Source organism: Falco peregrinus, chromosome 2, assembly GCF_023634155.1.
Source record: "Falco peregrinus isolate bFalPer1 chromosome 2, bFalPer1.pri, whole genome shotgun sequence".
Lineage (NCBI taxonomy): Eukaryota > Metazoa > Chordata > Aves > Falconiformes > Falconidae > Falco > Falco peregrinus.
In genome coordinates, this window is record NC_073722.1 from 59,290,442 (window position 1) to 59,315,033 (window position 24,592).

Here is a 24,592-nt window from a genome sequence, read left to right on the forward strand (position 1 = left end):
CCAAGATGCCAGTGATGCTTCACATCAGCAAAGCACCATGTAGACCGATGGCACTAAATTAATTCTAATAATATTGTAAATTTAAAAAAAAAAAAAATCCTCAGATCTTTTACCTCATCTTCTAAATCTTCACTTTAGTACTCGGTTTTATTGCGAGGTTAGATTCCTTTTGAAGCTGCATGGAGACTGTAAGAATAAAAACCCCAATAAGGTCTTTAGGCATAATAAGCTTGAGCATAAGAATTAGAAGAGAACCTCCAGCTTCTGCAAGCAGCCAGAAACGAGTCCAAAGGGAAAGTTCTAACACAGGCTACTGCAGCTACTGAAATCAGAAGGGCACTCGCCCCCAGAACCTCACCCACACACCTGCAGAGATGCAGGAACAGGCCAAATTCCCGCAGATGCGCTCCCGCCGGTGCGCAAGGCCCCTCCGGGATAGGGACACAGGGGGGACGGCGGCTCCCCCGGCGCTCGGGCTGCCCCTGCCCGCCGCGGGCTCCTGCGGCACGGCAGCGGCGGCGCCTTCCGTGCGGGAGCGGTCCCTTGGCTACCGACAGCCACAAAGCTGTTAGCCTGGCAACCGTAGTTAATAGGCCGAGGGCCACCGCATTCCTTTTGTAAAGTCTACCGACTCTTGGACCGACTGACAGGACTGCACTGACAGCTCTTGTTGTGGGTAAGCTGCCCCCGCCGTGAGCACTTCGCCGGTTTTCTCGCTCATTCGCTGCTCCTGCGGCCGGGAGGCGGCCCCGGGCGGGCGCCCCGACGGCACCTCCGCCCCGCCGCGGCCGCCAGCGCCGCACCCGCGGGGAGCAACGCGGCCCCGGCCCGCCGGGGGAGGCCGCGCCACGCAGCGGGGGCGGGCGGACACGCGTGGGGCGGGGAGATCCGCGACCCGGCCTCCCTCCGCGCCGGCGGCCGGACACTTAACGGCGGCGGGCCGCGGCGGCGCAGGGGCTGGCCGGCAGGGCGCGGGGTCCCGCCGGGGGCCGCTGCTAGCCATGCCTCCCCCGCGCCCGGCGGCCCGGCGCGGCCGGGGGGCTGCCTCCGTCGCGGTGCCCAGCGGGTGCTCGGCGCGGCGCGGCGGCTGCGGGGCGCGGGGAGCCGGTACCCGCCGCTGAGCAGCTGCGCGGCGGGGGGGAGGCGATGTCCTCGCTGGTGAAGGAGGACCTGGCGAGGAGGCTCTTCGGCCCCCGGCGGCAGCGGCTGCACGAGTTCATCGAGGTGGAGGGCGCGGGCGCCGGGCGCTGCTACCTGTGCGCCGCAGGTACGGGGGCAGGCGGCCGGGGGTGGTGGTGGGGTGGTGGTGGTGGGGGGGGGGGGGGGGTGGTGGTGGTGGTGGGTTGTGCCCGGGGGCGCCGAGGGCTGCGAGGGCGCCCGTGCGGGGTGTGCGGGGCAGCGGGGCGGGCACGGCAGCGGCACCGGCATCCCGGGTCCCCGGCGCCAGCACGGCCGAAGCCCGGCGGCCCCGCGCTGCCGGCAGCCGGCGCGAGCGGCGTTTTCTCCCCTCTCTGATCCGTGCGGGATTGAGCGCTGGTGGCGGCGGGGGGACGTGACACTTGCAACGCAGCCGCTGACGGCGTGCGGGCCGCGGCAGCGCTGCCAGTGCCTACCCCGCGCTTACAACAGCAACACCTTGCTGCAGTTCCAATTAGATTTTCCATAAGAAAGCATAAAACGTACATTAACACTGCGGAAAACATCTAATTTCTAGAGCTTTTGCACTATCCCTTGTCTTGGTCTAATGTCCAGTTGCTTGGGGAACAATAAACCAGACTTGTCGTTTAAATAAATGCATATTTAAGTTACCAATTAGCACAAACCATGGGTAAAACAAGATTGCTGTGAGTGATTAACTTAATCATGTGACTGCTTACTAAACTTGATTTCAAGTTTCACGATGTTTTTAGAACAAGGTTGCAGAAAGGTTTGAGGTTTTGTTACATTTTATTTCCCGACACTGAAAGATACTAAAAAAAATGCTGTCACCCCTAAGTATTTAGGTTGAAGTGGATGCTTCTTCCAGTCTGTTTCCTCTTTAGGCTCAAAGTCCATGTAACAGGTAGAAATAAGCTATATACTGGAGACATATTGGGTTAATAACCGATATGGGATGATGTCACCCATATTCTGTGATCGTTATCTTTCTAAACATCGGAAGTCTTCAGGACAATTCAGTTGTTTTACAGATTACTGGAAATACTAAGCAAGCTGTGTTCTCCATGCACATGTAATTTTAGTAGAAGAGGCTTTGTATTTTAGAGCTGTAAAAATAGTTTTAAGAAATGAATTCCTGAACGTCATAAAGCTTCTAAATGTACCAACCAAAATACCAACCTGATCATAGTTCATAAAACTATCTGGTAGAGAAGTATTTTTAGTTGCATGTGGTAGATCTAAACAGTTCACTGTTATGAAACATCCGAACAGGAGAAACAGTACAATGCACCTTTAAAATCTTTACTAAAAATTTCTTTCCAAGGTAGAGGAGAACAAGCCACTAGAGAAAGCCTCTAATCAGATTAACTGATTGGAACTCTCTGAAGACATAAAAGGAAATTTATGTGGAGTATGAAGACTGGGATCTTTCCAGTATCCAATATTAAACTCCCTTAATATATTCAGGCATAGTCAAGTAAGTGGTGAGTGGAAATCTGATTCTGAAAGATGGGTTGCATCTGTCTGCCAGCAGCTACTGTAATCTGCTGTGATTCTGTGGGAGCAAAACACATTATCTAAAATCTTATCACTGCAATGGAACCTCAGTATATTCCTGTTGATTTCAAATTACCGTAACAAAAAACCTAAATCAGTCAGACTATAGGTAAAACTATGCCTTTTGAGTTCTATATTACAACAAAATCTTGATGTGGATAACTGAACAATCTTATTTTTGTGCCATGTGCACAAAATTATTTTCCTTCCTCTTCACAATAGCTACTCTCAGTTTGTGCGTGAAGGCAATAGTATCCTTTCACTAAGTGATTTTTAAACCCTGGAAGAACGTAAAGCTGAAATGCAACCACATTTAGGGATTTTCACAACCCAGTATTGGTATGCCTGACAATAATGGTAGGACTAACATCATATTGTCCAACAGAGACTCTGAAAAATGTGTTCAGTCCATGAAAGACCTTAAGAAACAGTTTGTGCTCTATGAAGGCACTGCTATAGCTGTGCCCTCCCCAAGAAAAGCTTTTAGAGTTTAATAGAATTACATCGTAGATTTAAGTGCACATTCTGTATAAAAAATTCAATTTCATTTAAATCTGCTAACTGGGTGCAAGAACAAGCAATATGTAAAATGCAGGAAAAGTAAAGAAAAAATGAGGTTTGGGGTTTTTTTTTAGTTGAAAATAGTCCGCCCAAGTTTCACCACTAGACAGGTGGGACATGCTTCTGATTTTGTTATTCCTAACGCATCCGTGCTCCATCCTTATGTCATACAATTTCTGCTCCTGCATGAGGGATAAAGAAATAGCAGTGTGTGGGACCTGGGGGCCAGTAGGATATCCCCTTGTATTTCTGACAGGACTGGGGGCTTTTGGGCTTGAGCTTGTTTCTTTTTAACTCTGAGGGAGACAACATATTCCCTCCCAAGCAAGCAAGCAAAAAAAAAAAAAAAAAAAAAAGGGAGAAGCTGAAAGTATGAAGAGAATTTTCTAAGATTAGTCTAGCAGCTCTGCTTGCAAATGAAAAACCCTTGTAACTTCTCCATAGAAGAAAACACAGTGGTGGTCCTTTGGTTAAAAATCATTGAACAACTATGACTGATAGGACCATTAAAAAAAAAATCAACAGTGATTTGTATTTCCCAGGTAGGGAAGCTATAGGCTGAGAGAAATTATAATACATTTATATATTCCCACTGTTTTGATTTGCAATGAAAAGCAAGCATATATCCGACATATATCCTTTGTCTTTATTTAACAACCATTTTCTTATAAACAGGTGAGAAGTAGGAGATGTTTTAACAGGAATAAGATAAAATTAGTCTTTTACCTTTAAAATCTTTAAAAAAAAGATAGTTTCAAAAACTCAGGCAGTCAGTATTCGGAAATAAAAGAATTTTGCTCCTGCATCTGTAGCCTTGTGCTGTGATGTCGAAATGCTCCCCACAGAAGCAGGTGACATCTTGCCCTTACCTTAGACTAGCGGATGGCTTGGGGAGGTGGCCTGCCCTGCAGTTGTCATGCTGGGTGTGCAGGAGCTTGTTCAGGCTCCAGTGCTTTTCACACGGGTTGTTGTGCGTTAAAGAAATCTAGTCTCCTACCCAGCACTCAATATTATCAATTAATAATGGCAGTTATTGCAAAGAGTGTCTTCATGCTCTTTTTTTCTCTCATTTCCTGCCTAAGTCAGAAAATAGTAATTTCTACAGAGACAGCACTGCCAACTTGAAGCTTTGAGAGATATGTTATTTTTGTTAAGTGGCCTACTTACATATTTAATAGGGAAATGAGAGTTTTGCTTCAGAAAAGCAATGGCTTCGTAAGAGAACTTCATCCACAGAATGGAAAGTGTAGCACAAGTCTCATAAATACAGAGCCTTGGTAGTGGTTTTGCAATTTTCTGACTCTAGGACCCCAGAAGATTCCCTCTCAAAAGTAAGTAGGGTAAGTGGATTATCCATACAGATCCTGTGCCAGAGTTAGGCTTTCATTGCACTGCTAGTGAATTCAAATGAAAGGCTTTTGCACAGACAAGGTTCTCTTTTCACAGGATTAGGTAAATCCTAAATCTACTAAAAGTTGTCAGTTTCATAGACTGAGACCATAGTGCTATCCATACTACCTGGGCAAAATAAAACTATTAAGTCCAGTATAGCCCTATACAGCCCTGCTCATCATCATTTAAGTTATTATCTAGAATGTAGTTTGATTAAGTCTTTTATTATTGGAACTTTTGGAAAGTACTTGCTTGCATATCTAAACTATTCTTTTCTTGCAGTGACTAAAAGTGAAGAAGTAGAAATATGTATGGTTAAACACTTGCGGGTGGATCGAGAGGAGAAATACGAAATAGTTGAGAAGTGGTTTTTGAGAGATCTAGAGATGATTGATGGAAAAGAAGCAGATACTGTAAGTCTTATGTATTATTAAATATATATATTAGAGTATACTTTTCTTATGTTGCAGTTTGGGATACAAGTATTAAACTGCAATTAAAATGCATTATCTGAAAAAGAAAGTTATGTAAAACCCAAACCAAACCTCCAAGGAATTTTGGTTTTATTGCCTGTGAGAGGCTCTACATTGCATTTGTACTGTTGGCGAGGGAGGAGGAAGGACAGATTTTCTTGTTTGTTGTAATCTTCTTCCCTCTAGTTGAGATCTGAGGGAGAAGATGGATGTTTCCTAATTTGTTTAGCATAAGTGGGAATAAAAGCTCTGCACTTACAGCTCCCAGTGTAAACTGGAGTTAATCCTGTAGATTTTAATGTGTATTTGAAACTAAAATTTCATTAAATATTTTTATGGAGACTGTGACCCTGTCATTTGAATGTATGAACCTGTTCTCTGTGTGACAAAGTCAATGTGTAAAATATGCAAGTGCATCGTTTGGTGTACCAGCTCAGGAAATTGTGACTGTTTCACATAGCTTAATATCACATTACTTGGATCCATTATATATTGGTGTACTTGTGTGTGTAAATATGAAACAGCTTTGGCTAGATGTGGCTGACCTTACGTTCTGGTTTAACCCCAGCCAGCATCCCCACACAGCTGCTCACTCACTCTCCTCCACCTGCAACCCCAGTGGGATGGGGAGGAGAATCAGAAAAAAGTAGAACCCATGGGTTGAGATAAGAACAGTTTAATAATGGAAATAAATAATAATTGAAAATATTAACAAAAAAACCCCAACAATTGTAGTGGAGAGCAGTGGGAGAGAAAGCAATAAAACCCAAGAGAAAAAAAAAAAGGTGATGCACAATACAACTGCTCACCACCCACTGATCAATGCCCAGCCAGTCCCCCAGCAGTGATCAGTTGGCCCTGGCCAACTCCTTCCAGTTTATACACAGAGCATGATGTTCTATGGTACGGAATTATCCCTTTGGGTAGTTTGGGTCAGCTCCTTCCTGGCTCCTTGTGAACCTCCTCGCTGGCAGAGCATGGGAGACTTGAAAAGTCCTTCATTTAGAGCAAGCTGTACTTAGCAACAACTAAAACATCAGTGTGTTATCAACATTATTCTCGTACTAAATCCAAAACACAGCATACTAAATCCAAAATACATTACTGCTAAAAAAAGTCCTAATCTCTCAGATACAACTTCAGAAAGGTAAAATGAGTCTGCAGTAGTACAACACAGAACAACACCAAAAGCAGAATTAAATCCTGTTTTACAAAAGCTAGAAGAATATGCTGAGGTGAATATCTTACTGCATGTATGAGAAGACTTTTTAACAGTTGTCCTTGCATGATAAATGTAGTCCAGGAAATAATGACTTTTTTCCCCTTTGAAAGTGCTTTCAAGTGAACATAAAATAGAATTCAGATTACATTATCCTAGTGAAAGAGAAATCAAATCACAAGAAAGGTTTCAGAGCCTTGTTCCCAGGAAAATGTCAAACTGTGGTTGTTCTCATTCTGTCCTGTGCACATTGCTCTCAAGTCTAAAACTAGGATCCTGGGAAACAGAGGAAGCTCCGCTTCAGAGCATCCCTGCACCCTGAAAGCTCTTTGCAGTTTAGGCCAGAGAGGGGAAAAAAGTAAAAACTAATAATCCTTTACATCCCCTCTCCAAGTTTTCTTGCTTCTAGAGATATTCCTGTCCCTTCCCCAGCCAAGGCAGCCAGAGGATTTCCTTATCACTTGCCTGCATGAATTTACTTCAGCTTTTTTACTGAAGTGCTGTGCTTGAGTATCTTCAGAGATGATTCAGCCTTCCACAACCGGGATGATCAAAATCTGTTTCATTTTTGGTTAAAGAAAAGCCTAAATGAACCTCAAACTCATAATTATAAGGTGATTAACACTGCTATAAATATTCATAATAGTTATTCATATCCACAGAATTTAACAGCTATTTAACATCCTAGCTGCTGCTAGGATTAATTGTGCCAAAAAGCCAGAAAGCACAGATAATTACAATTTAGGCAGGAAGGGCAATCAATATTCTTCTTCTGACAGGCATATATAGTTATAGTCCAAGGCAAGTGCTTTTCATATAGTGTGTTTTAGGCAAAATGACAAATTGGTTCATTTCAAAACAAGATTGTATAATCCTTATAAAGTGCAGTATATTGCTTGGCCAAAGTCTGAAACTTTTACTCAGGCAAAACTCCTGATAGCAAAGAATTGCAGCTAATTACAAACTGCTACTTTGTAAAGACTTTAAAGACCCTTTAGCTTGAATAGCAGAAATATGCAAAGTCCTTCAGGGACCATCAAACTAAGAAAAAGCCCCGAAGGTACCTGAGCAGAGAACAACAGATTGCCATTCTAACATCTGTGATGCATGTAATAATTTCATTCTCTCTCCACTTTTTTAGGATAATCCATATTTTGATATGCACTTCCACAAAGTCTACAATCTGGAAGCATATAGTTGTGCATCTAAATATACATTTGCTCGAACACTGAACAAACTGAATGAAATGTACCTTAAGAAGGACTTGAAGATTGTGAACTTTGATGACACATACCTAAATGATGATTCAATCTGGTCATCCAACAACAGGGATTGCTTAGTACTTATGAGGATATGCTTCTATGCTTCCAATCTTTTATGTCTCTCCCTCTGTCCTTTGTCCTAAAGATGCATTTTCTAACATTAAGGTGACTGGTTGACTTTCACTGACCAGCATTTCATAAATCATCTGATCAAAAAGATAGTGATATGCAGTATCTGCTTTTTAATTTTACGTATCAGTAAAAACCAACACACTTTTTACATAAATGATTGACCATTCATTTATATATATTAGGAGGGCCTCACTCTGGCAAATACTCACAAATATATGAGGCTTTCAACATAGGACCAATAAATCTCATGGTCAGTGGTGATTGTTTATGTAAGTAGAGTTCAGCATTTGCTTATATGGTCACGGAGGTATGAATTACCTTTCATTAATAGCTGGAAATATTTTTAAAGCGTTAAGTGCATTAATGGTTAAATTATATCCTGGGAGTGGGAAAAAAAGCAACCAAATGAGTTCTGTATGAGAATGATGCACATTTCCATTTTCAGATGTGTTGAAATACAGAACTCCATTAAAGAGATCACACCTACATCAATACAAGTATCAAACTCTTATCCTGACGAATCGGAGTTCTGCATTCAGGTACCACGGGACCAAGTTTTCACCTATGCAGTTACAATATGTTTTCCTCAGAATGTTTAGCACTCCCTTTGGCCTTCCCATTATTTGTTGTACTGTCTTCAAAACCGAAAATGAATGTCCTTAAGCAGAATTGCTTTATTTGTCAGACCTGTCAGAAGGTCCTTTTTTCTTTTGTATCGTTAACATCTTCTTTCTGGTGCTATATTGCTTATTTATATGATCAGGGCTAATTAGGGAACAGAAACTGTTTGTTTATCTCTTCTCCACCTCTGGACCAAGAATTAACACAATACTATGTAAACCGCAGTTGTTGGCTACTACAGTTAACCTTATAGGCAAGTGATAGACCTTTCAAAATTCATAGAATTAAGAGAGTAATTTTCACCAGTTTCTAGCTATGTGTTAGCATAATCAGTGCACTACTTAAATGCGTATTAGTATTTAGAGTAACATTTAACACAACGTGGAGTCTACTGAGTGGTTTGGAATATCTCACCCGTAACAAAAAATAATGGCTGGACTGGTGACAGTGTTGTATTACAGTAGAAACGGGATGAATTAAAGCTGTATTGAGCAAGAGCTGAAGAGGAATAGTGTTGACCATAAACACAGTGATATTACCCAGTGTCAGTCAGCTAAGTTAGTTGACTGCTCTTCCCACAGTCAATAAAGAAATGTCAACCCAAAAGGTCATTCAGAGAAGCTTCTGGTCAGAACATCCTGCAGGAGAAAATTTGCTTTCTCTTTCGACAGCCAAGAGAGTACAGGGAGACTAGCTGTGGACTAAACCAGCTATGTACCTAAAGCTGACTAATGTAAATAGCTCCTAGGAAATCATGAGCTGGTTAATGTCCCCTCTCAGTACGTGCCTTCTGTAAAATGGGATAGTCATGCAAGGGTATGTAGCTTGTACTTCACCGCTGCCTTTCACATGAACTCCCATCTTTAAAAACGTTCACATAAATGTACTTTGGATTCAAAACTGAAGAAACATCAAATAAGTGAGAATATACTAGAAAAACTGTGTGAAAACATACAGCTTTTTACTTTACTTTTTAAATGGTATCCTGTTGCTTGTATATAGGAAATTCTATACCTTTGTTCAGCTAATCTTCCAAGACTATAAATTTATTCTAGGCATACGTTGTAAATTACATTCATTCTAACCCAAATCTTAGTAATTATGTGTCTCGACAGTTGTGAAGGCATTTTATGTGGGTAACACAAATCTTCTGGAATTTGTAAGGACTTCAGTCTTATTTTTGTCACCTAAATCTCATTAGAGAGAAGGACTGTATGTATAGTAATTGTGAAATGCAGTTGTTCTTTTCAGAATGTCTTTGGGATAATCCGGTGCAAGTATGTGTGTTGTAACATTTGATCCACAGCTACAAGAACTATTTGCCCAACATCCAGGTTCCACAAACCCATCTTCAATAGCAAGTATGATTCAGACTACTATTTTCTGTGATACAGTGTTTCGTTTGGACTGTGTATTAATTTTAGAGGTCACAATGTTTTCTGTAATGTTCACAAATTCTTTGCTTAATGGCACAAGGAAATATTTTCTGAGTGGAAAAGCTCCCATCATTCATCTTGTAATTGTAATGAAAACATAGAGCCTCTAATAATAAGCACTTCAGAGCGTTGTTTTGAAATAAATTACAGGTATAGTGAATTCCTGACCAATGATTGTCTGTATCACGTTAGAAACGGGTAAGCTAAAAATAAATATAATGTTCCACCATATTTAATAGACTTGCATCACTAGTTTATATCTTTCTATTCTTGTATAAACATTAAGCTGACTATATTAGAAATAAGAATAAGCCTGCATTTTATGTGGAATAATATGCAATTAAAATCTGTTTGGCATTTCTTCTGATAATGTAGTATTTCAGACATCTTCACCAAGCGATCAGACTAAACAAAAGGGAAGGAGAAAAAGGGACATTGTCCATGTAAATTATTTCAGTTATTATCAAAAGGAAAAATATTTTAGAAGATCTTTTCTGACCCAATCTAGGGACTTGTTACATTTAGACAGTTCTTTATAAGGTGTCAAATACCAAGACATTGTAATTGCTAGATGGGGCTGGTCGCACTATAGATGGTCTTTGTCCTGAGGTGTGGGAGACTGTCACTTTGCAGTTAGTAAAGCACAGCTGTGCCACAGAAGATAACAGAATATGCTAAATTATAAGTGGGCAAGACCTGACAAGCTGAATAGCCAATCTTTCAATTAATGCAGAGTTGTTTCTTGCATCACATTTCCTGACCTTGGATGTACAGAATGTAGTTTGAAATACAGTATCTAGGGATTCATCTGCTTCTTCTGGAAGACTTCTCCAAAATTTAATAGGAAGAAACTTACAGCAGTAAAGGATTATCACAAATGCATTTGTAGTATTTTTATAAAAGGTTTCAACCAGATGATGGAGCGAATTAATACTTGATATTCTGTATATAGTGTGGCATTTCTCCAGAAAACAGGAATTGTTACCAGCATATCTGTTCCAGAGAAGAGGAAAAATATGGCAGCCTGAAAATGAAGAAGCATGATAATGAGCAACTTCATGCTCATTTGTTTAAGAGTCAGAAAGGGAATAGAGGCTGTCATAAAAGACATGATGTTTTTTCCTAAGTGTATTTTTTTAAAACTCTTTCACCAGCATCAGTTAAGAATATGGGCAAACCTGTGACAAAAGAATTTGAGAATATTTTGTTTGTAGCATTTATCAATACCATATTTGTCTTATTCTATACTTAAACAAAACATCAGTTTTCTGCAGCACCATGCGATAAAAAGCATTTATCTTCATTCAGGTAAGATAGTTCCACATCAACAAAAAATACACGGGTGAAGTTCTTGAACTGCAGTTCACAGATTTATGACAATTTTCACCATCTAAGACCCATGACCTTATATTTAAAATAGAAGGACGTTTCCCATGTGTTTATCTTTCATTGACAATGGATCTTTTCCTGCATCTTAAATTAAGTAAATACAGATCAATGCAGAGTTTTAAAAATCATTTTGAAAGAGTAGCGAGCTTGTTTTGGATTGTGCCTTCTGGGTTTTTTTCTCATTTTTCTCCTCCTTTGTGTTTTGGAGTCATACATAAAGTAACCCACCTCCTCCCAATGAAAGCCTATACTGCCTTTCCTGTCATCTACCTACCTATTCCTCAATACTTTCAGCATATAAATCTATCTTCTTCCAGTAAAGCAGGGGATTGTATTACATAATTTGTAATATGTAATTGAAGAACATTTTGTCATGTGTTAAAGTCAGTGTTGGAAGATCAAAGGCCTTTTCTGAAGAGCATCTGTGGGAAGCTGAGACAGGAGGGGAGAGGATGGCGGATGGCACTGTGCATCCTAGAAGATGATCTCATGTCAGTTGTACCATGTGTAACCACATTTTAGCATTAACAAACCGTGTTTTGGAGTGGGTTTTTTTTTGCCCTTTAGCAGAATGAACCACTAAAACCAGAAAACTAGAAGGGTTCTTGCTAATAACAACAGCTTTATGAAACCTTGTCCAATCTTTTATGGCTGCCTTATCCAGTCTTTATAGATCTAGCCAGACAGTTACATTTTGTGGCTGAACTGAGAAATTACAGAACTCTTTTTAACCTTGGCCCTCATGAATGATACATTATAGAAGTGCACAGCATGCTTTGCAAGTCAGAAAACAGAAGTACATTCAAAAAGACTCTATTGGTCCATCATGTTTAATGCTTTCAGTCAAGTGGAAAAGTGATACAGGAATGATGAAATCCCAGTTTTACATGTTAAAAACCTACATTTTGGTAATGCGTAACAACCACTTGGAAAAGATGTTTTCTGTTGTAATAAATAAATAACCTACGTTATTTCTCCCTTGGCATTTTGCTATTCTGTTACAAACTGGTGGCAAGCCACCTCACATCATGCCGGCCCAGAGAACACCTCTTGCCCGTTGTAATACAGAAAGATAAGTGTTGGCATTGTTTTTTCTGGCCGTTTAATGCCTTGTAATTACACAGCGGGGTTTTACCTAGTTCACAGCCACTGGAGGGAGCTTCTTCTGACACACACACACACACCCCCCCCCCCCCCCCCATTTTCGAGCCCGGGGAGGTTTTCCAGGCCCTTTTTCCGGTGTTTTTCCCCTGCCTGAGGCAACCCAGCTCCGACCCGGGCAGGAGCCGCCTCAGGAGGACACACACACAGGGGCACGAAGCGGGACCGCCGTTCCCCGCGGCATGGGACAGCCTGCAGAGCCCGCCGCCCTCAGGGCGCCCCGGAGCCGCACGGCCCGCCTCGGCCCGGCCGCACTCGCGGAAGCCACCGCGCAGTTACCGCTCCAGCCCAGCAACAGCGCCCGCCCGCTCCCCACATAGGCCTTCCGTGGCCTGGGCCTGCTGCGCACCGCGCTCAGGGCTACAGCGCCGGACCTGCCCTCAGGGCGGGGGCAGAGCCCCCCTGCGCCCCTGCCTGCCCCGCCGCCGCTCCGCGGGCGGGTGTTAGGGCCGTTACGGCCTCCTCCGCCGGGGGGCGCTGCGCGGGCCGTGCGGCTCCCTAGCCCGCCGCCTCGCTGCTAGCGTCACGTGGGCGGAAGCGGCCCGCCGTGGGCGGTGCGCAGCGGGGCGGGTTTGCAGCCGGAGCCGCAGCGGCCGGAGGCGCCTGCTTTCCGGCCCTGTCCCGCCACGTCCCGCCGGCCCTGGCTCTGCGGTAAGAGCGACGTGGCCCTGGCACTCCCCGCCCCTTCCTTTTGCCTCGGGTGCGGGGCCTGCCGCGGTGCTCGGTGGGCCGCGCTTTCCCCCGCAGGCCGGGCCCTGGCGGCCGCCCCGGGCCGGCGGGCTGAGGGAGCGGAGGCGGGGCGGCGCGGCTGCGGCCGTGTCCCGCCGGCCGTTGCACTGAGGGGTGTCTGCGGCCGATTTCTGCGGGGCTGGCAGGTGGGAGGCGGCAGAGCGGGTGTCAGGCCGGCCCCTGGGAGGCCGCCGCTGCTGTCAGTAACTCTTCCGAGTGTCCCTGTTAAGTCACTTTGTGACTGGCTGATTCCGGGGGGTGTCACGGTTAGGGTACCCCCTCGTGTTTCTCTTTGAACCGAGAGGATGCAGGGATAGCGTGTTTTCTTGTTCACACGCTTAGAGAGACAAAGTGCTCGCTATGCAGCCTTAGCAAATTGCTCTGTTCATTTTTTCCCCTGTATTTCCTGGGCAGGCCATATCCATGATGTGATGTGTTTGATGGATCTCATGTCGCCGAGGCTTTTTCTGTGTCATTACTGGGGGAAAAAAATGCAGTGTCTAAAGGGATTTATTAGAGACTGGTGTGGTCTCAGCTGTCTTGAAGCATTTTTCTGAGGAAGCAGCTTTGTATCTAGCTCCTTGAGTTTGATTCTGTGTTCCTTTGGGATAGCAGGATTCATTAAGAACTTAATGATGTGCTTGGTCCTGCCTTGCACATTGTGAAGGGTTTGGTGGCTGTGACTAAGGGGGTGAGTTTGTAACAGAAATTGGACTATGTGTCAGCTCGAGTCTGTTCTCGGGTTTAGCATGTTCTGTTTTATGGGAAAGGGGTATTCTGCACAACCTGGACAACTTGTGTTAGCCCTGTAATGGGAGAGTTAGCAAGTTGCAGCAGTCTGAATGTGACTTAGAGCAGAAAGTAAAATCGTAAATTGGGAAGGAAAGGGGATGTTTCTGAACTGCAGCAAGTTGTTGGTATTTTGTGTGTTCATCTTACGCACATGTTGGAGAGTAACAGGAATGACAACCTGATGCAATTTGGGGAACAAAAGATGTGCCAGGCATTTGATGAAAGGGGGGGGAAATTGTTAGCTGCGGAGTGTTACATTGCCATAGGGTTGTCATATAAACAGCATTTCTTGGGATGCCCCAAGCTCTGTACACTTGACAATACTGATTCCAGCTTGGTATGTTTGCCCTTGTTTTCCCAAAGCCCTTGGGTTACTAATCTTTAAAACTACTGTGTTGCCTAAGATGTGGGCAACTGAGCTGAGGCATAGTGGGACATGTTCTTTACAGAGGTATCAAATCTGGGAAAACTCTAGTACACTGGATTTTTTTTCATTTGGTTGGTTTGGAGTGCTTTTTTGCCACCATGTAGAATGTGATGTACTTATTCAGCTTTAAGAAAGCCGCGCAGGATACTTGAGAATGTTCTCATAACATGGGATCAGGTACTAAGGTAGAATTTCTCTCATGGTACCAAGGGAGGCATGAGTGACTAAGCATGCAGAGACACTGATCCTGAATCAGGACGATTTTTCCTTCTACCAGAAGAGAGTTAGGGTGTGTATGTGGTACACCAAAACTCAATAGTAATTTGTTGGATTTGAAGTTGTGGCATCTAAGTGGTGGATTGAATGACTGTAAGACATACTGTATCCGGAATATATTTTAAAAAATCATCCTGTGAAGCAGGGAGCCAGAGACACTTTTTGTCCCTCTCAATGGAACATTATTTTTGGTTTGGTCTGCCCAATGTATAACCTTGATTTAGTGAAAAAGTCCTGACAATTTAATTGAAGGGTTAGGTATATTTCAAGGATTCTGGACTTTTAAGTTTCATTTAAGGTCATCACTGTGCTGACTTTAGTTTCACATTCTCCAGCCTGTCAAATTTTGTGGGTTTTTTTTGTTCACCTGTCTTCATACAGATTTTTACTGGATCCGTGGCATTCATACCCATTCTAGAATTCCACTACTTAGTCAGACAGTCTTGTTGGTTTTGGGGTTTTTTTCTTGATTCCCATTTCAGCTTCTTTTGTTAATGCCTCACATTCCCCTTTACTACTAAGAAGCTTTTTGTTCTCTATTAAATTAAGCAGAAGGATCATTCCAGTGTTGAAAAATTACAGTTGTGTAACAGATAAGATAATAGGCTTTATCTTGGACTTTTCCTAAAGTGGGCTAGTTTTCCACCTAGGTTGTGCTTGTCTATATGATTCATTCAGTTATGTGTGAAATTTAATTTCAAAAAACTGTAGTTGCTATAAGTAAATGACTATTGGGGTTTTTTTGTGTGTGTTAAATGTATGTGAATGTATTATGACTTCTTAAAATATTTCAGGTGAGAGAAAATGACTGCAATCAAGCATGCTTTACAGAGGGATATTTTCACTCCCAATGATGAACGCTTGTTGAGCATTGTGAATGTGTGCAAAGCAGGCAAAAAGAAGAGAAACTGCTTTTTGTGTGCCACGGGTAAGTAGTAATGCCATCATATTTCTTGTCTTCGCTTTTGATTTTTATTTGGTTTTATTTGTCTCACCTTTATTTACAGTATTTATTCTTGCCCCATATAAAGCAGGTGCTTTCCATTTCTAAAGGAGAAAATCAGTTGTAGCTTATACTTCCATTATTGCTTCTACTAAGAAAGAAACAAAACCCAGTACTTTTATTCCCAGATCTCACTGTAATTTGAAATGAAAGAATCAAAATTATTTGTGTGGGACTGGTGGGATTTTGAAGGAGGCTTTATATAGTGCTCAAAAGGGGATTTAGTAGGCATCTAGGCTGATCAGCCTAAATAAAATGCAAAAAAGAGTACGGGTTACAGTCCAAAGCAGAGGGCTCTGGAAAGACACAGTAACTGAAGCGAGTTCTAACATTCCTTTAAGTGTGTGTATTATATTACATCTCTTAAAAATATCAGGTGCTTTGGGTTGATCTGTCAATATATTAGCTTGATAGAATATTTTTTGACTGACAAATCTCAGAAAATGTTTTTATTCTGACTGTAGCATCCATTTACCTCTGTGCTTTTCAGTTAGGTGGCCACGGTCTGAGGTCTGCTGTGTCAAAGAAATAACTGTAAATTGGGTTCATTACTTCACAAGCTGTGTGGAGATACATGTCTGGTTGACTGAGATTTAAACTGAGCTGTAGGTATTGTGAATGAAAATGTTTTAAAGGGTCTCTTTTCATTAAATAAATGTTACGAAATCTCCCCCGCAGAGAATTAATTTCTGAAGCTGAAGCACAGCAGAAACAGATGTTAAAAGTAATTTTTGCATCTTGAAATTACCCTTTTACTTCATTTAACAGTGACAACGGAACGACCAGTGCAAGTAAATGTGGTAAAAGTGAAAAAATCTGACAAGGGAGATTTCTACAAAAGGCAGACTGCATGGGCACTTCGAGATCTGGCTGTTGTCGATGCTAAAGATGCTGTTAAAGTATGTGTAACTTTTTTTTGGTTTAGTGCTTTGCTCAGAACACCATCTTGGTTCCAAGTTAGAGTTTAACTTCCTGGATACTGACTGCTTTAAAGCTTAGAATGAGAACACATTTAATTAGGATGATAAGTTCCTGTGCTGCTTATGCCTGCATTTTGTTTTAGCCTTTCCAAGAATATAACCCTGGTAAACTGAGTAAAAGTAGTCTAGATATGCCTGTGTAGCAATATTTTGAATATCTGCCCTGTTTATTTTAGTGATCTCTCAGTGACTGTACAGTGCTTGTGCTCAGTACTTGTTTGTTTCAAGTCTTACACAGATTTTTACTTCAAGCTTAGTATCCCCTTAAAAAAAATTGATGACCATCTTACTGATGATATTCAGCTACATGTAATTTTTTTTGCTAGGACACTTAAAACATTCTTAATGAGCAGTATTTAAGCTCGAAGGTGAGCTGCTATAATCTGTTCTCTAAATCATGACATTGGCCATTTGTTGGACAGCATACAGTCCTGAGGTGGTGGTGTTTTCCATAGAACAACAAGAGCAACCTATTTTTGGCCATTTAAATTCACCTGCTGTCATAAACGTAGATGTACAAACAGACAGAGGTGAAAATTATTCTTCCTGTGATGTCCAGTTTTATGTTCTGTTATCTGGTGGTTTGGAAGAACAGTGCAGAAAACTGAAGCTGAAAATTCTTTGATTTCAGCTGAAAATTCTTTGATTTCACCATCCCCAGGTGTAGCTTAAATACATTATTTCAGTTATCCACCTACTTGTTGGCTAGGTTTTAGATTTTCCTTGCTATTCCGAAATAGCATGTTGGAGAATTTGTTCTTTTAGTTTAAGGTTCCACTTAAAATTATACCATCTTCTGGGGCTTTTTTTCGTAAAACAGAATTTAGTAACTAGTTTCAGAAGTATGCTGTAATGTATATACCACTCTAATGAGTGACTTTGAAATTTTCTTTCAGAAAACAAATGTTGAATGCTAAACTATCTCATATTAAAAAAAAGAATTAAAGTTGATAGATGCATCATGTTTTGGTTTTCAAATGTGATCCTGTGCAACTCTTGACACAAGCCTTTCCTGCACTAGTTGTGAGAACTCAAATTTTATGTAGTAATACTGTTTGTTTAGAAATGTATGGTAATTATATTTATCAATATAAGCTACAGAAAAAAAGAACGGCTTTTTTTGCACTTGTACAGGAAATACCATTTCCTATCATATGCAGTTTCATGGGTGGCCTGCTTCTACAGATAGCAGTGACAATATAAGTAGTAAGTAACAGCAATAGTAGTTTTTACAAACTAAGCAAGAATTTAGTATGTATCTGGTGCAAAAACATTTTTCATCAGATGGAGGCTGGACCTTGTAAAATGCTTGTAATATGATCTTTAAAACAGACTGTTGCCAGTTACAGTTCATACTGAGTTTGTCAGTGGCTGTAGAAAGTATTTAATTGTTATCAAGGTAATATTCTCATCAGGCAGTAAATCTAGTTGAAAATACTTCTGTAGTAGTTTTTTACCATCAAAATTCCAAGTCTTTGCTATTCTGTTCAGTGCTGTCAAATACTATCATATCTATAAAATGTATAAAGTGCTTATAATTTTTTCCCTTGCCTATTACACTGTCTCCTTGAATTGTGTTGTATATATGTTGACAGTAATTCAGCTACCGTTTGTAGTTTCAGAAGGCTAATACAAGGCGTTAGTCATTCTGAAGACAAGTGTTTCAGGGCAGACAGCACTGTAAATGTTTGTTTAAACTCCTACAGATCTCTGTATTATGTGTTATTGTTTCCTTATCTGGCTTGACAAAATACTATCTTCATGGTGTGGATTCTGTTTTCTCACTTTCAGTGTTTTAGCGCATTCAGTAACATGCAGCAGGGCACCAGAGCTGGTGTGTTAGCTTAAGGATAGCATGTGTGTGATTTCATTTTTATCCTGTCATCTCAATAATTAAATGTGTAAACAATCTTTGCTGCTCAGAGAATCATTTGATTGTTGAGTCCATAACATATCTCATCTTTTGCAGGACAATCCTGAATTTGACTTGCATTTTGACAAAGTGTATAAATGGGTTGCAAGCAGCACAGTGGAAAAGAACACCTTCATTTCATGTATCTGGAAACTCAATCAGAGATATCTTAGAAAGAAAATTGACTTCATTAATGTTAGTTCACAGCTCTTGGAAGGTAAACTTCTAGAACTGTATGTTAAGCATAAAGTTTGAAAATTACTGATGTAAAACATACTAAAAAAATAATCCCAATGCTGATGTTTTTTTCCTGTTCACTTACATTTTCTATGTCTTCAGATGAACAAGGTGACTAGATAACATATTTTCTGCTAGAAAACTTCATTAATGAAGTTCTAAATACTGATAAGCTTATTGTATTTCTAAGACATTCTGTTTCTTGAACAAAAATCTACGTGCAAGATCTGGTACATCTAAATGTGTAACAAATCTGCTTTTGTTCCTGTTTTCATTTCCCCTGAATTAGAAAAATGCTTTAAAAAGAGATGCTTCAGTCATATGCTAAAGATTATATGAGGTTTTGTATGAGATTTCTAGTTTACAAACTATGAAGCATGTGTTAAATTCTTCTGGACCCTATTACAGTTCATGTGACTGGTTGCTGGAAGGCTTTATATCTTCTTCACTCATGCCATATCATTAAAATACTTTTAGTCACGTCATCTTTTAATAGTTGAAATTTTTTAGTAAAGCCTAGTGAGTAAGCATACTTCATGTTGAGTCTGTCAGAATTGGTTAAACTGTTGATATTTAATATGTTCAGGCTTGTGCAGAAGAACTTGAACTAGAAATCAAAAACAGGGAGGATAGCATGTCTGTATTTTGGTGTTGACTGAAATTTGGTTTCTACCAACCTCATAACTTTTCAGGTTTGTGCAATGTTAAAACATTCATACTGCCAGTTAAAGTATACACACTGTTAATGCTTTGTCTAGCTAACATTCTCTGCTTCCTTTCCTCTGCTTTTCCATACCTTTTAATTCTTCAGAACTGCCTAAAGTTGCAGAAGGTGCGTAACACCGTTTTCCTTTATTTCTCTTTGTAAGAAATTTTTCTTAAATAATGTTTTTCTTTTTTTTCTTTTTTTTCTTTTTTTTTTTTTGTTTAAAATAGTGCTTTGGATAGCTTATCAAGTTGCTAGAGATAAGACAGATGTTTCTAAACACTTTCTGGCTGGACTGCATTGATGTTCTGTTTGTCAGCTTTTGAATGGCTTGTTGAATTAAGGAAGCACTGCTATGAGAAATCATAGTTCATGAAAACATTATTATATAATTTGCACTTACATCAGTACTGATTTTTCTGCTGCGAAACTGATCTTGAGCATCAAGATAATTTTTATTTCTTCAGTGATATATTTCTTAATCGACTTTAGTATGTTTCCCTTATGCTCTGTCTACCAAAAAAGAGAATCCAACTTCTTCTGATCTTCTGCTAACAGCTTAATACTGTTACTATATTTTGATGTCGATTACCAGTGTGAGAGTTGAATAAACTGGGATGGTATGTCCCTTTGTATGTGCAGTAAAATAAGGTGGCTATTTGCATTTTGCTTATGTTGCATAATTTGGAAAACATCACTTGTGGGGAACCAGTTCTGGAAATTGTAATGAAGCCCATGGAAGACTGAGACCTGAAAAAAGTGTACATAGGTAAAAGTTGTTTAGTGGATTCATTTACTTGAAGATAGTGAAACATACTTAAGTGTTCTTAAAATGCTTGTGACTTTCTGCGCTTGATAATGGGTTTTATTTCCATTCTCTATGTAAGAATCTGTTCCAAGTGGAGAGAATCAAAGTGTAGCAGGAGGTGATGAAGAAGCTGTGGATGAATACCAGGAGTTAAATGCAAGAGAGGAGCAAGATATTGAAATAATGATGGAAGGTTGTGAATATGCTATTTCTAATGCTGAAGCTTTTGCAGAGAAGTTGTCAAGAGAGCTGCAAGTGCTAGATGGGGTAAACATTTCTTCTAATGTACAGTGTGTTAGCATGTTGAACTGTTTTCATTGATACTATGTAGCATTTTTTGAAAAGGTAGCTAACATGTTCTGCCAGGTATTTAAGTGTAAATGTGTATCTGTTCCTAGGCAGAGCTACATCCTGTCTATTATCATATTTTAAAGATCTTCAGCTCTACTCTTTACTTTCCAGACCTTCTGGGGTGAGTCGCAGGCTTTCAGATCAGGAGTTGAGAAGAAAAAAGGGAGGCGTTCTGCATATACCTTTCTTGAAGGCAGGGGTGCAAGGAGAGAGAGAACAGACGTTCATGTGCACGGATGTCATCTCTTACGCCTAAAATACTACTCAGTGCAATTAGGAAACTCGTTTAGTCTAATAACATCGCAGTATTTGGGTGCGTGTAACAGGTCCATATTGTTTACTATTTTGCTTTTTAAACAATCCAGCATTCTAGGTGTCACTTAAAACTTACAGAGATACAGGGAATACAGTCTTGAGGGAACAGTCAAGAGCCTCCTCAGATTGTGAAGCTGAATGTTTCTCTTATATTTTGAACATGGCTGTTACCGTAGAGATAACTTACTGTGCAACAGACTTATGACCTTATCACCTAAACTGTTTTTCTGGAACTAAAAATGTTGCAGTATAGTAGTGTTTATTGTTCGGTTTTTATTTTTGTGCCAATCAATACCTAATTCTAAGAACTGGAGCAGAGTTTTGGTTTTATATCTTTTCTTTATGAAATAAAGAAGGGCCACAGACTGAGGAACTGCTGTGTTCAATAACACTTTAAATAAGTACTACAAGCTGATACTGATTTGTCAGTTTCATCACAAGTTTTAGAAAGTGTTTGACAGTAATAGAGACAGAAGGAGATACTGGAATGCTTGAGATATAAAAAATCTCTTAAAATGTTGTGGCTTAATTTTCTGTACAGGCAAATATCCAGTCCATTATGGCCTCAGAGAAACAGGTGAATATTCTGATGAAGTTGCTGGATGAAGCTCTAAAGGAAGTTGACCAAATTGAGCTAAAGCTGAGCAGTTATGAAGAAATGCTTCAGAGTGTAAAAGAGCAAATGGATCAAATTTCAGAAAGCAACCACCTAATCCATCTCAGCAACACCAATAATGTGAAACTGTTGTCAGAGATAGAGTTTTTAGTGGTAAGCATTTTTATTGTTTACTGTGGTTGTTCACGTCAGGTGTAAAAACTTAAAAGAGTTGCTGCTCTCTATTAATCATATTTTAAATGAACCTCATATGAGTTTGTTTTTCTGTTTTATTATTGCACTACAGTAAGTTTTTATAATGATGGAATTGTATTTACCATTCTTAGTTCAGGAGCACAGGCAACTTGCCTGTTTCTGGCTTATGGACGGTACTATCCATTGTTTTGTAGAATCACATGGATTTGGCTAAAGGGCATATAAAGGCCCTTCAGGAGGGAGATCTGACATCTTCTCGAGGCATTGAGGCTTGCACTAACGCAGCAGATGCTCTTCTGCAGTGTATGAATGTAGCTCTTCGTCCAGGTAATGTTTCTGTTAAGACTACAGTCTGACATACAGAATTTATTATGGTAGTGCCTTTGCTGTATGTGCCTTTCCAACTAGTCTCAGATTTTGTTTCTGTAGATTGAGGGAATTGTGACCTCAGGTTCTCTTCGTTCCAATATACAATATATTACTATATATTTTGTACTCTGTGAAGTTCTTTTTGCTTTTAGGACATGATATGCTTCATGCAGTGAAACAGCAACAGCAGCGGTTTAGTGACTTGCGTGAGCAGTTTGCACGGAGACTTGCGAGTCATTTGAACAGCGTATTTGTTCAGCAGGTATTACTTCTTACTATCTAATATGAAATTTTCAGTCACAAACTTCTAAAACGAAAAACAATCCACCTAGAATTGGACATGTTCTGTCGTGTAATCAGAAAATGAATGGACTGCTAGAGGTGTTTCAAGCAGAGATACTACTAAGCATACCAAACTATAGTTGCCTACAGAAGTCTCTTACATGTGAACAAACCCCACCCCTCTTCAGTGTGCGTGCTGTCTAACTTAAACACATAGTGGAATATATAAGTATTTTAATTGTAAGGCTTGATAATTGAGGAGAAAAAGCACTGACTTTTTTTAAGGGTGTCAGAGGCTGGGAACATTGGAGTTCTTGCTGTCCAAACTTCAAGGGCCATAAAAACCCCAAATATACAAAGTAAAATATCTAAACCTTGATTTTTGAGCCTTAACTTGAAATATTCAGAAATCACTGACCTGAGACTTGTTTCCTAAAGGCTGGATGGCTTTTTTTAGCATCAGTTTTTTAATTTCTGTATTTTTTTATCTCCAATTAGTTAACTCAGACTCTCCTTCGGCTCTATAACAGGTCCCACTCTCTTTCAGTTCCAGTGAGTACATCGGGTTTGATACAAGCTTTTCTAACTAATTTTTTTGAGCTTGACTTATCTAACTAGCAGCTGCATCTTTGGCTTTACAAAAGAAATTTGTCCCTACCCATTGCAGAGCATTGGACTTATGCCCCTTCTTACTTACATTATTTTTATCAGCTCTTAAGCTTTGTTTGTCTGTTTGAGCTAACATTCCTCTGATCTGATCTCCAGAAATTGCTAAGAGACAGATTGAGATGTATGGAGGAAAAACAGGAAATTGTAATGTGTACAACTGTACAGATACAGCAAGTAAAATTGTAATATTTGTAATAATACATAATTAACACAATTAAAGTTTTTAGAAGTTTTAGTTCGGTATTGCACTGTGTGCAGAAAGTGGAATAGAGTTATGGTGGATAATTGCGTAGAAAGTTGCATTTGAGAGTACAAGCCTGGCTTTTTATGGCAAAGATAAGAGCCTCCTACATTTTGATCACTTTGCAGAATTCCAGTTCTACAGCGTGTTAAATTTTCTTGCTTTTAGCTTCTGTTCTTAAGAAGGTATGTTTCTCCTGTAACTTTTCATATTTTGAAAAACTGGGCACAGACCGTGTCCTGGTCTCCAAATGAGCAAGTAGAAGTTGTGTTGTGGAAGTCCTGTGTAAATGCATTCACAAAGTTTGAATGTTGGACTTGTGTATGAAAGTGGCTGTTTACAGAATGCCTTTTCTGATGTTCTGTTCTGAGGATTTTATTTAAAAAAATGCTAAAATATTATTACTATGTAATACTATGTTTATTAGATGAAATACTCTAGAGACTTTTCAATATTATTAAGAATGCTATTACCAATTCGCAATTTAATTTTTTTTAAATGTTTTTAAAATTCTGGTACTAATAGTGGCCTCACATTTTCTTTCATGTGAACTCACCCTCTGAAAAGTTTTGGCCTGCTGTTAGCTGTGACTTATTAATCCGCAGCTAAAAAATATGTAAGGTTAAGCAGGGAGAGTTCATTAACTGGAAGAGATGAGCTTCTGCTAAGCCTTTTTGCTTGTTGTAAATAAAAGAAGTCTGCATACTTCATTTTGAGGTATGGATTCAAGTGTGAGACGTGTAACAGATTTTTGTGTTATCTTACTAAAATGGCCTTGGTTTTTTTAGTCTGATTAACAGGATGTATCAATTTCTAAGTCCCATGTTTTTTAAAATTCTAACTGGAATAGTTTGTTACCTTTAGCATCTGAAGAGTTGCATTATTTGATTAGAATGTTTCTGTAGAAAAAATAAAGCACTCCAGAAAAAACTAAGGCAGATAAAGATTTCTCAATTAAAATGGCAAATGAAAACACAAAATCATGATGATGTCTAGGCAGTTGTTAATACGAGCAAGACATAGTGTGATTGGGAACTTGTTAGATGGAATACCAAAGTTGCATTGACATTTTGGCCTAAATATATATTATCTTGGAAGCATGAAATTGTTGGGTTTTTTTAAAAAGCTAACAAACCCAATGCTGTGATTCAAACTGCTGTTGTAAGATACTAAGGTGCTTCATCTCCTTTACATAAAAATGAGAATATTTGTTTCATATAATATTTGCTATGAGCATATAATGAATCTTAAAAGTTTTAAACAGAAATGCAACTTTGGATTGCCATTCACTGCCGTGTTTAAAAACTGTTTGCAGTAACTGTT

The 24,592-nt window shown here is 40.1% G+C and overlaps 2 protein-coding genes across 6 annotated transcripts in view; both read left to right on the plus strand.

The window, feature by feature from the left end:
• The first annotated feature begins 856 nt into the window (after positions 1–856).
• EXOC1L (exocyst complex component 1 like) lies at positions 857–12,391 on the plus strand. Its single transcript, XM_055798075.1, has 3 exons — positions 857–1,267; positions 4,951–5,081; positions 7,502–12,391. Exons 1-3 carry the CDS (start codon positions 1,147–1,149, stop codon positions 7,763–7,765), a joined length of 516 nt encoding a protein of 171 aa, XP_055654050.1. The 5' UTR covers positions 857–1,146; the 3' UTR covers positions 7,766–12,391.
• A 475-nt stretch (positions 12,392–12,866) lies between these two features.
• Positions 12,867–24,592, plus strand: part of EXOC1 (exocyst complex component 1) — a 30,259-nt gene continuing 18,533 nt past the window's right edge. For 2 of the 5 annotated variants that reach the window (XM_055798069.1, XM_055798071.1), the window contains exons 1-9: positions 12,867–13,012; positions 15,380–15,513; positions 16,357–16,487; positions 18,538–18,697; positions 20,311–20,498; positions 21,439–21,666; positions 21,903–22,035; positions 22,230–22,339; positions 22,858–22,911. In XM_055798069.1, the coding sequence (XP_055654044.1) occupies positions 15,390–15,513; positions 16,357–16,487; positions 18,538–18,697; positions 20,311–20,498; positions 21,439–21,666; positions 21,903–22,035; positions 22,230–22,339; positions 22,858–22,911 (1,128 nt within the window). In that variant the 5' untranslated portion in view covers positions 12,867–13,012; positions 15,380–15,389. Of the gene's footprint in view, positions 13,013–13,103; positions 13,237–15,379; positions 15,514–16,356; positions 16,488–18,537; positions 18,698–20,310; positions 20,499–21,438; positions 21,667–21,902; positions 22,036–22,229; positions 22,340–22,857; positions 22,912–24,592 lie in introns of those variants that run through there. The other 3 variants (XM_055798073.1, XM_055798074.1, XM_055798070.1) reach the window with 2 other exon arrangements.

Coding starts and splice junctions, on each gene's coding strand:
- EXOC1L (XM_055798075.1), top strand. CDS start 1,147: ATGTCCTCGCTGGTGAAGGAGGACCTGGCGAGGAGGCTCTTCGGCCCC. Junction 1,268..4,950: donor CTGCTACCTGTGCGCCGCAG/GTACGGGGGCAG, acceptor CTTTTCTTGCAG/TGACTAAAAGTGAAGAAGTA. Junction 5,082..7,501: donor ATGGAAAAGAAGCAGATACT/GTAAGTCTTATG, acceptor CCACTTTTTTAG/GATAATCCATATTTTGATAT.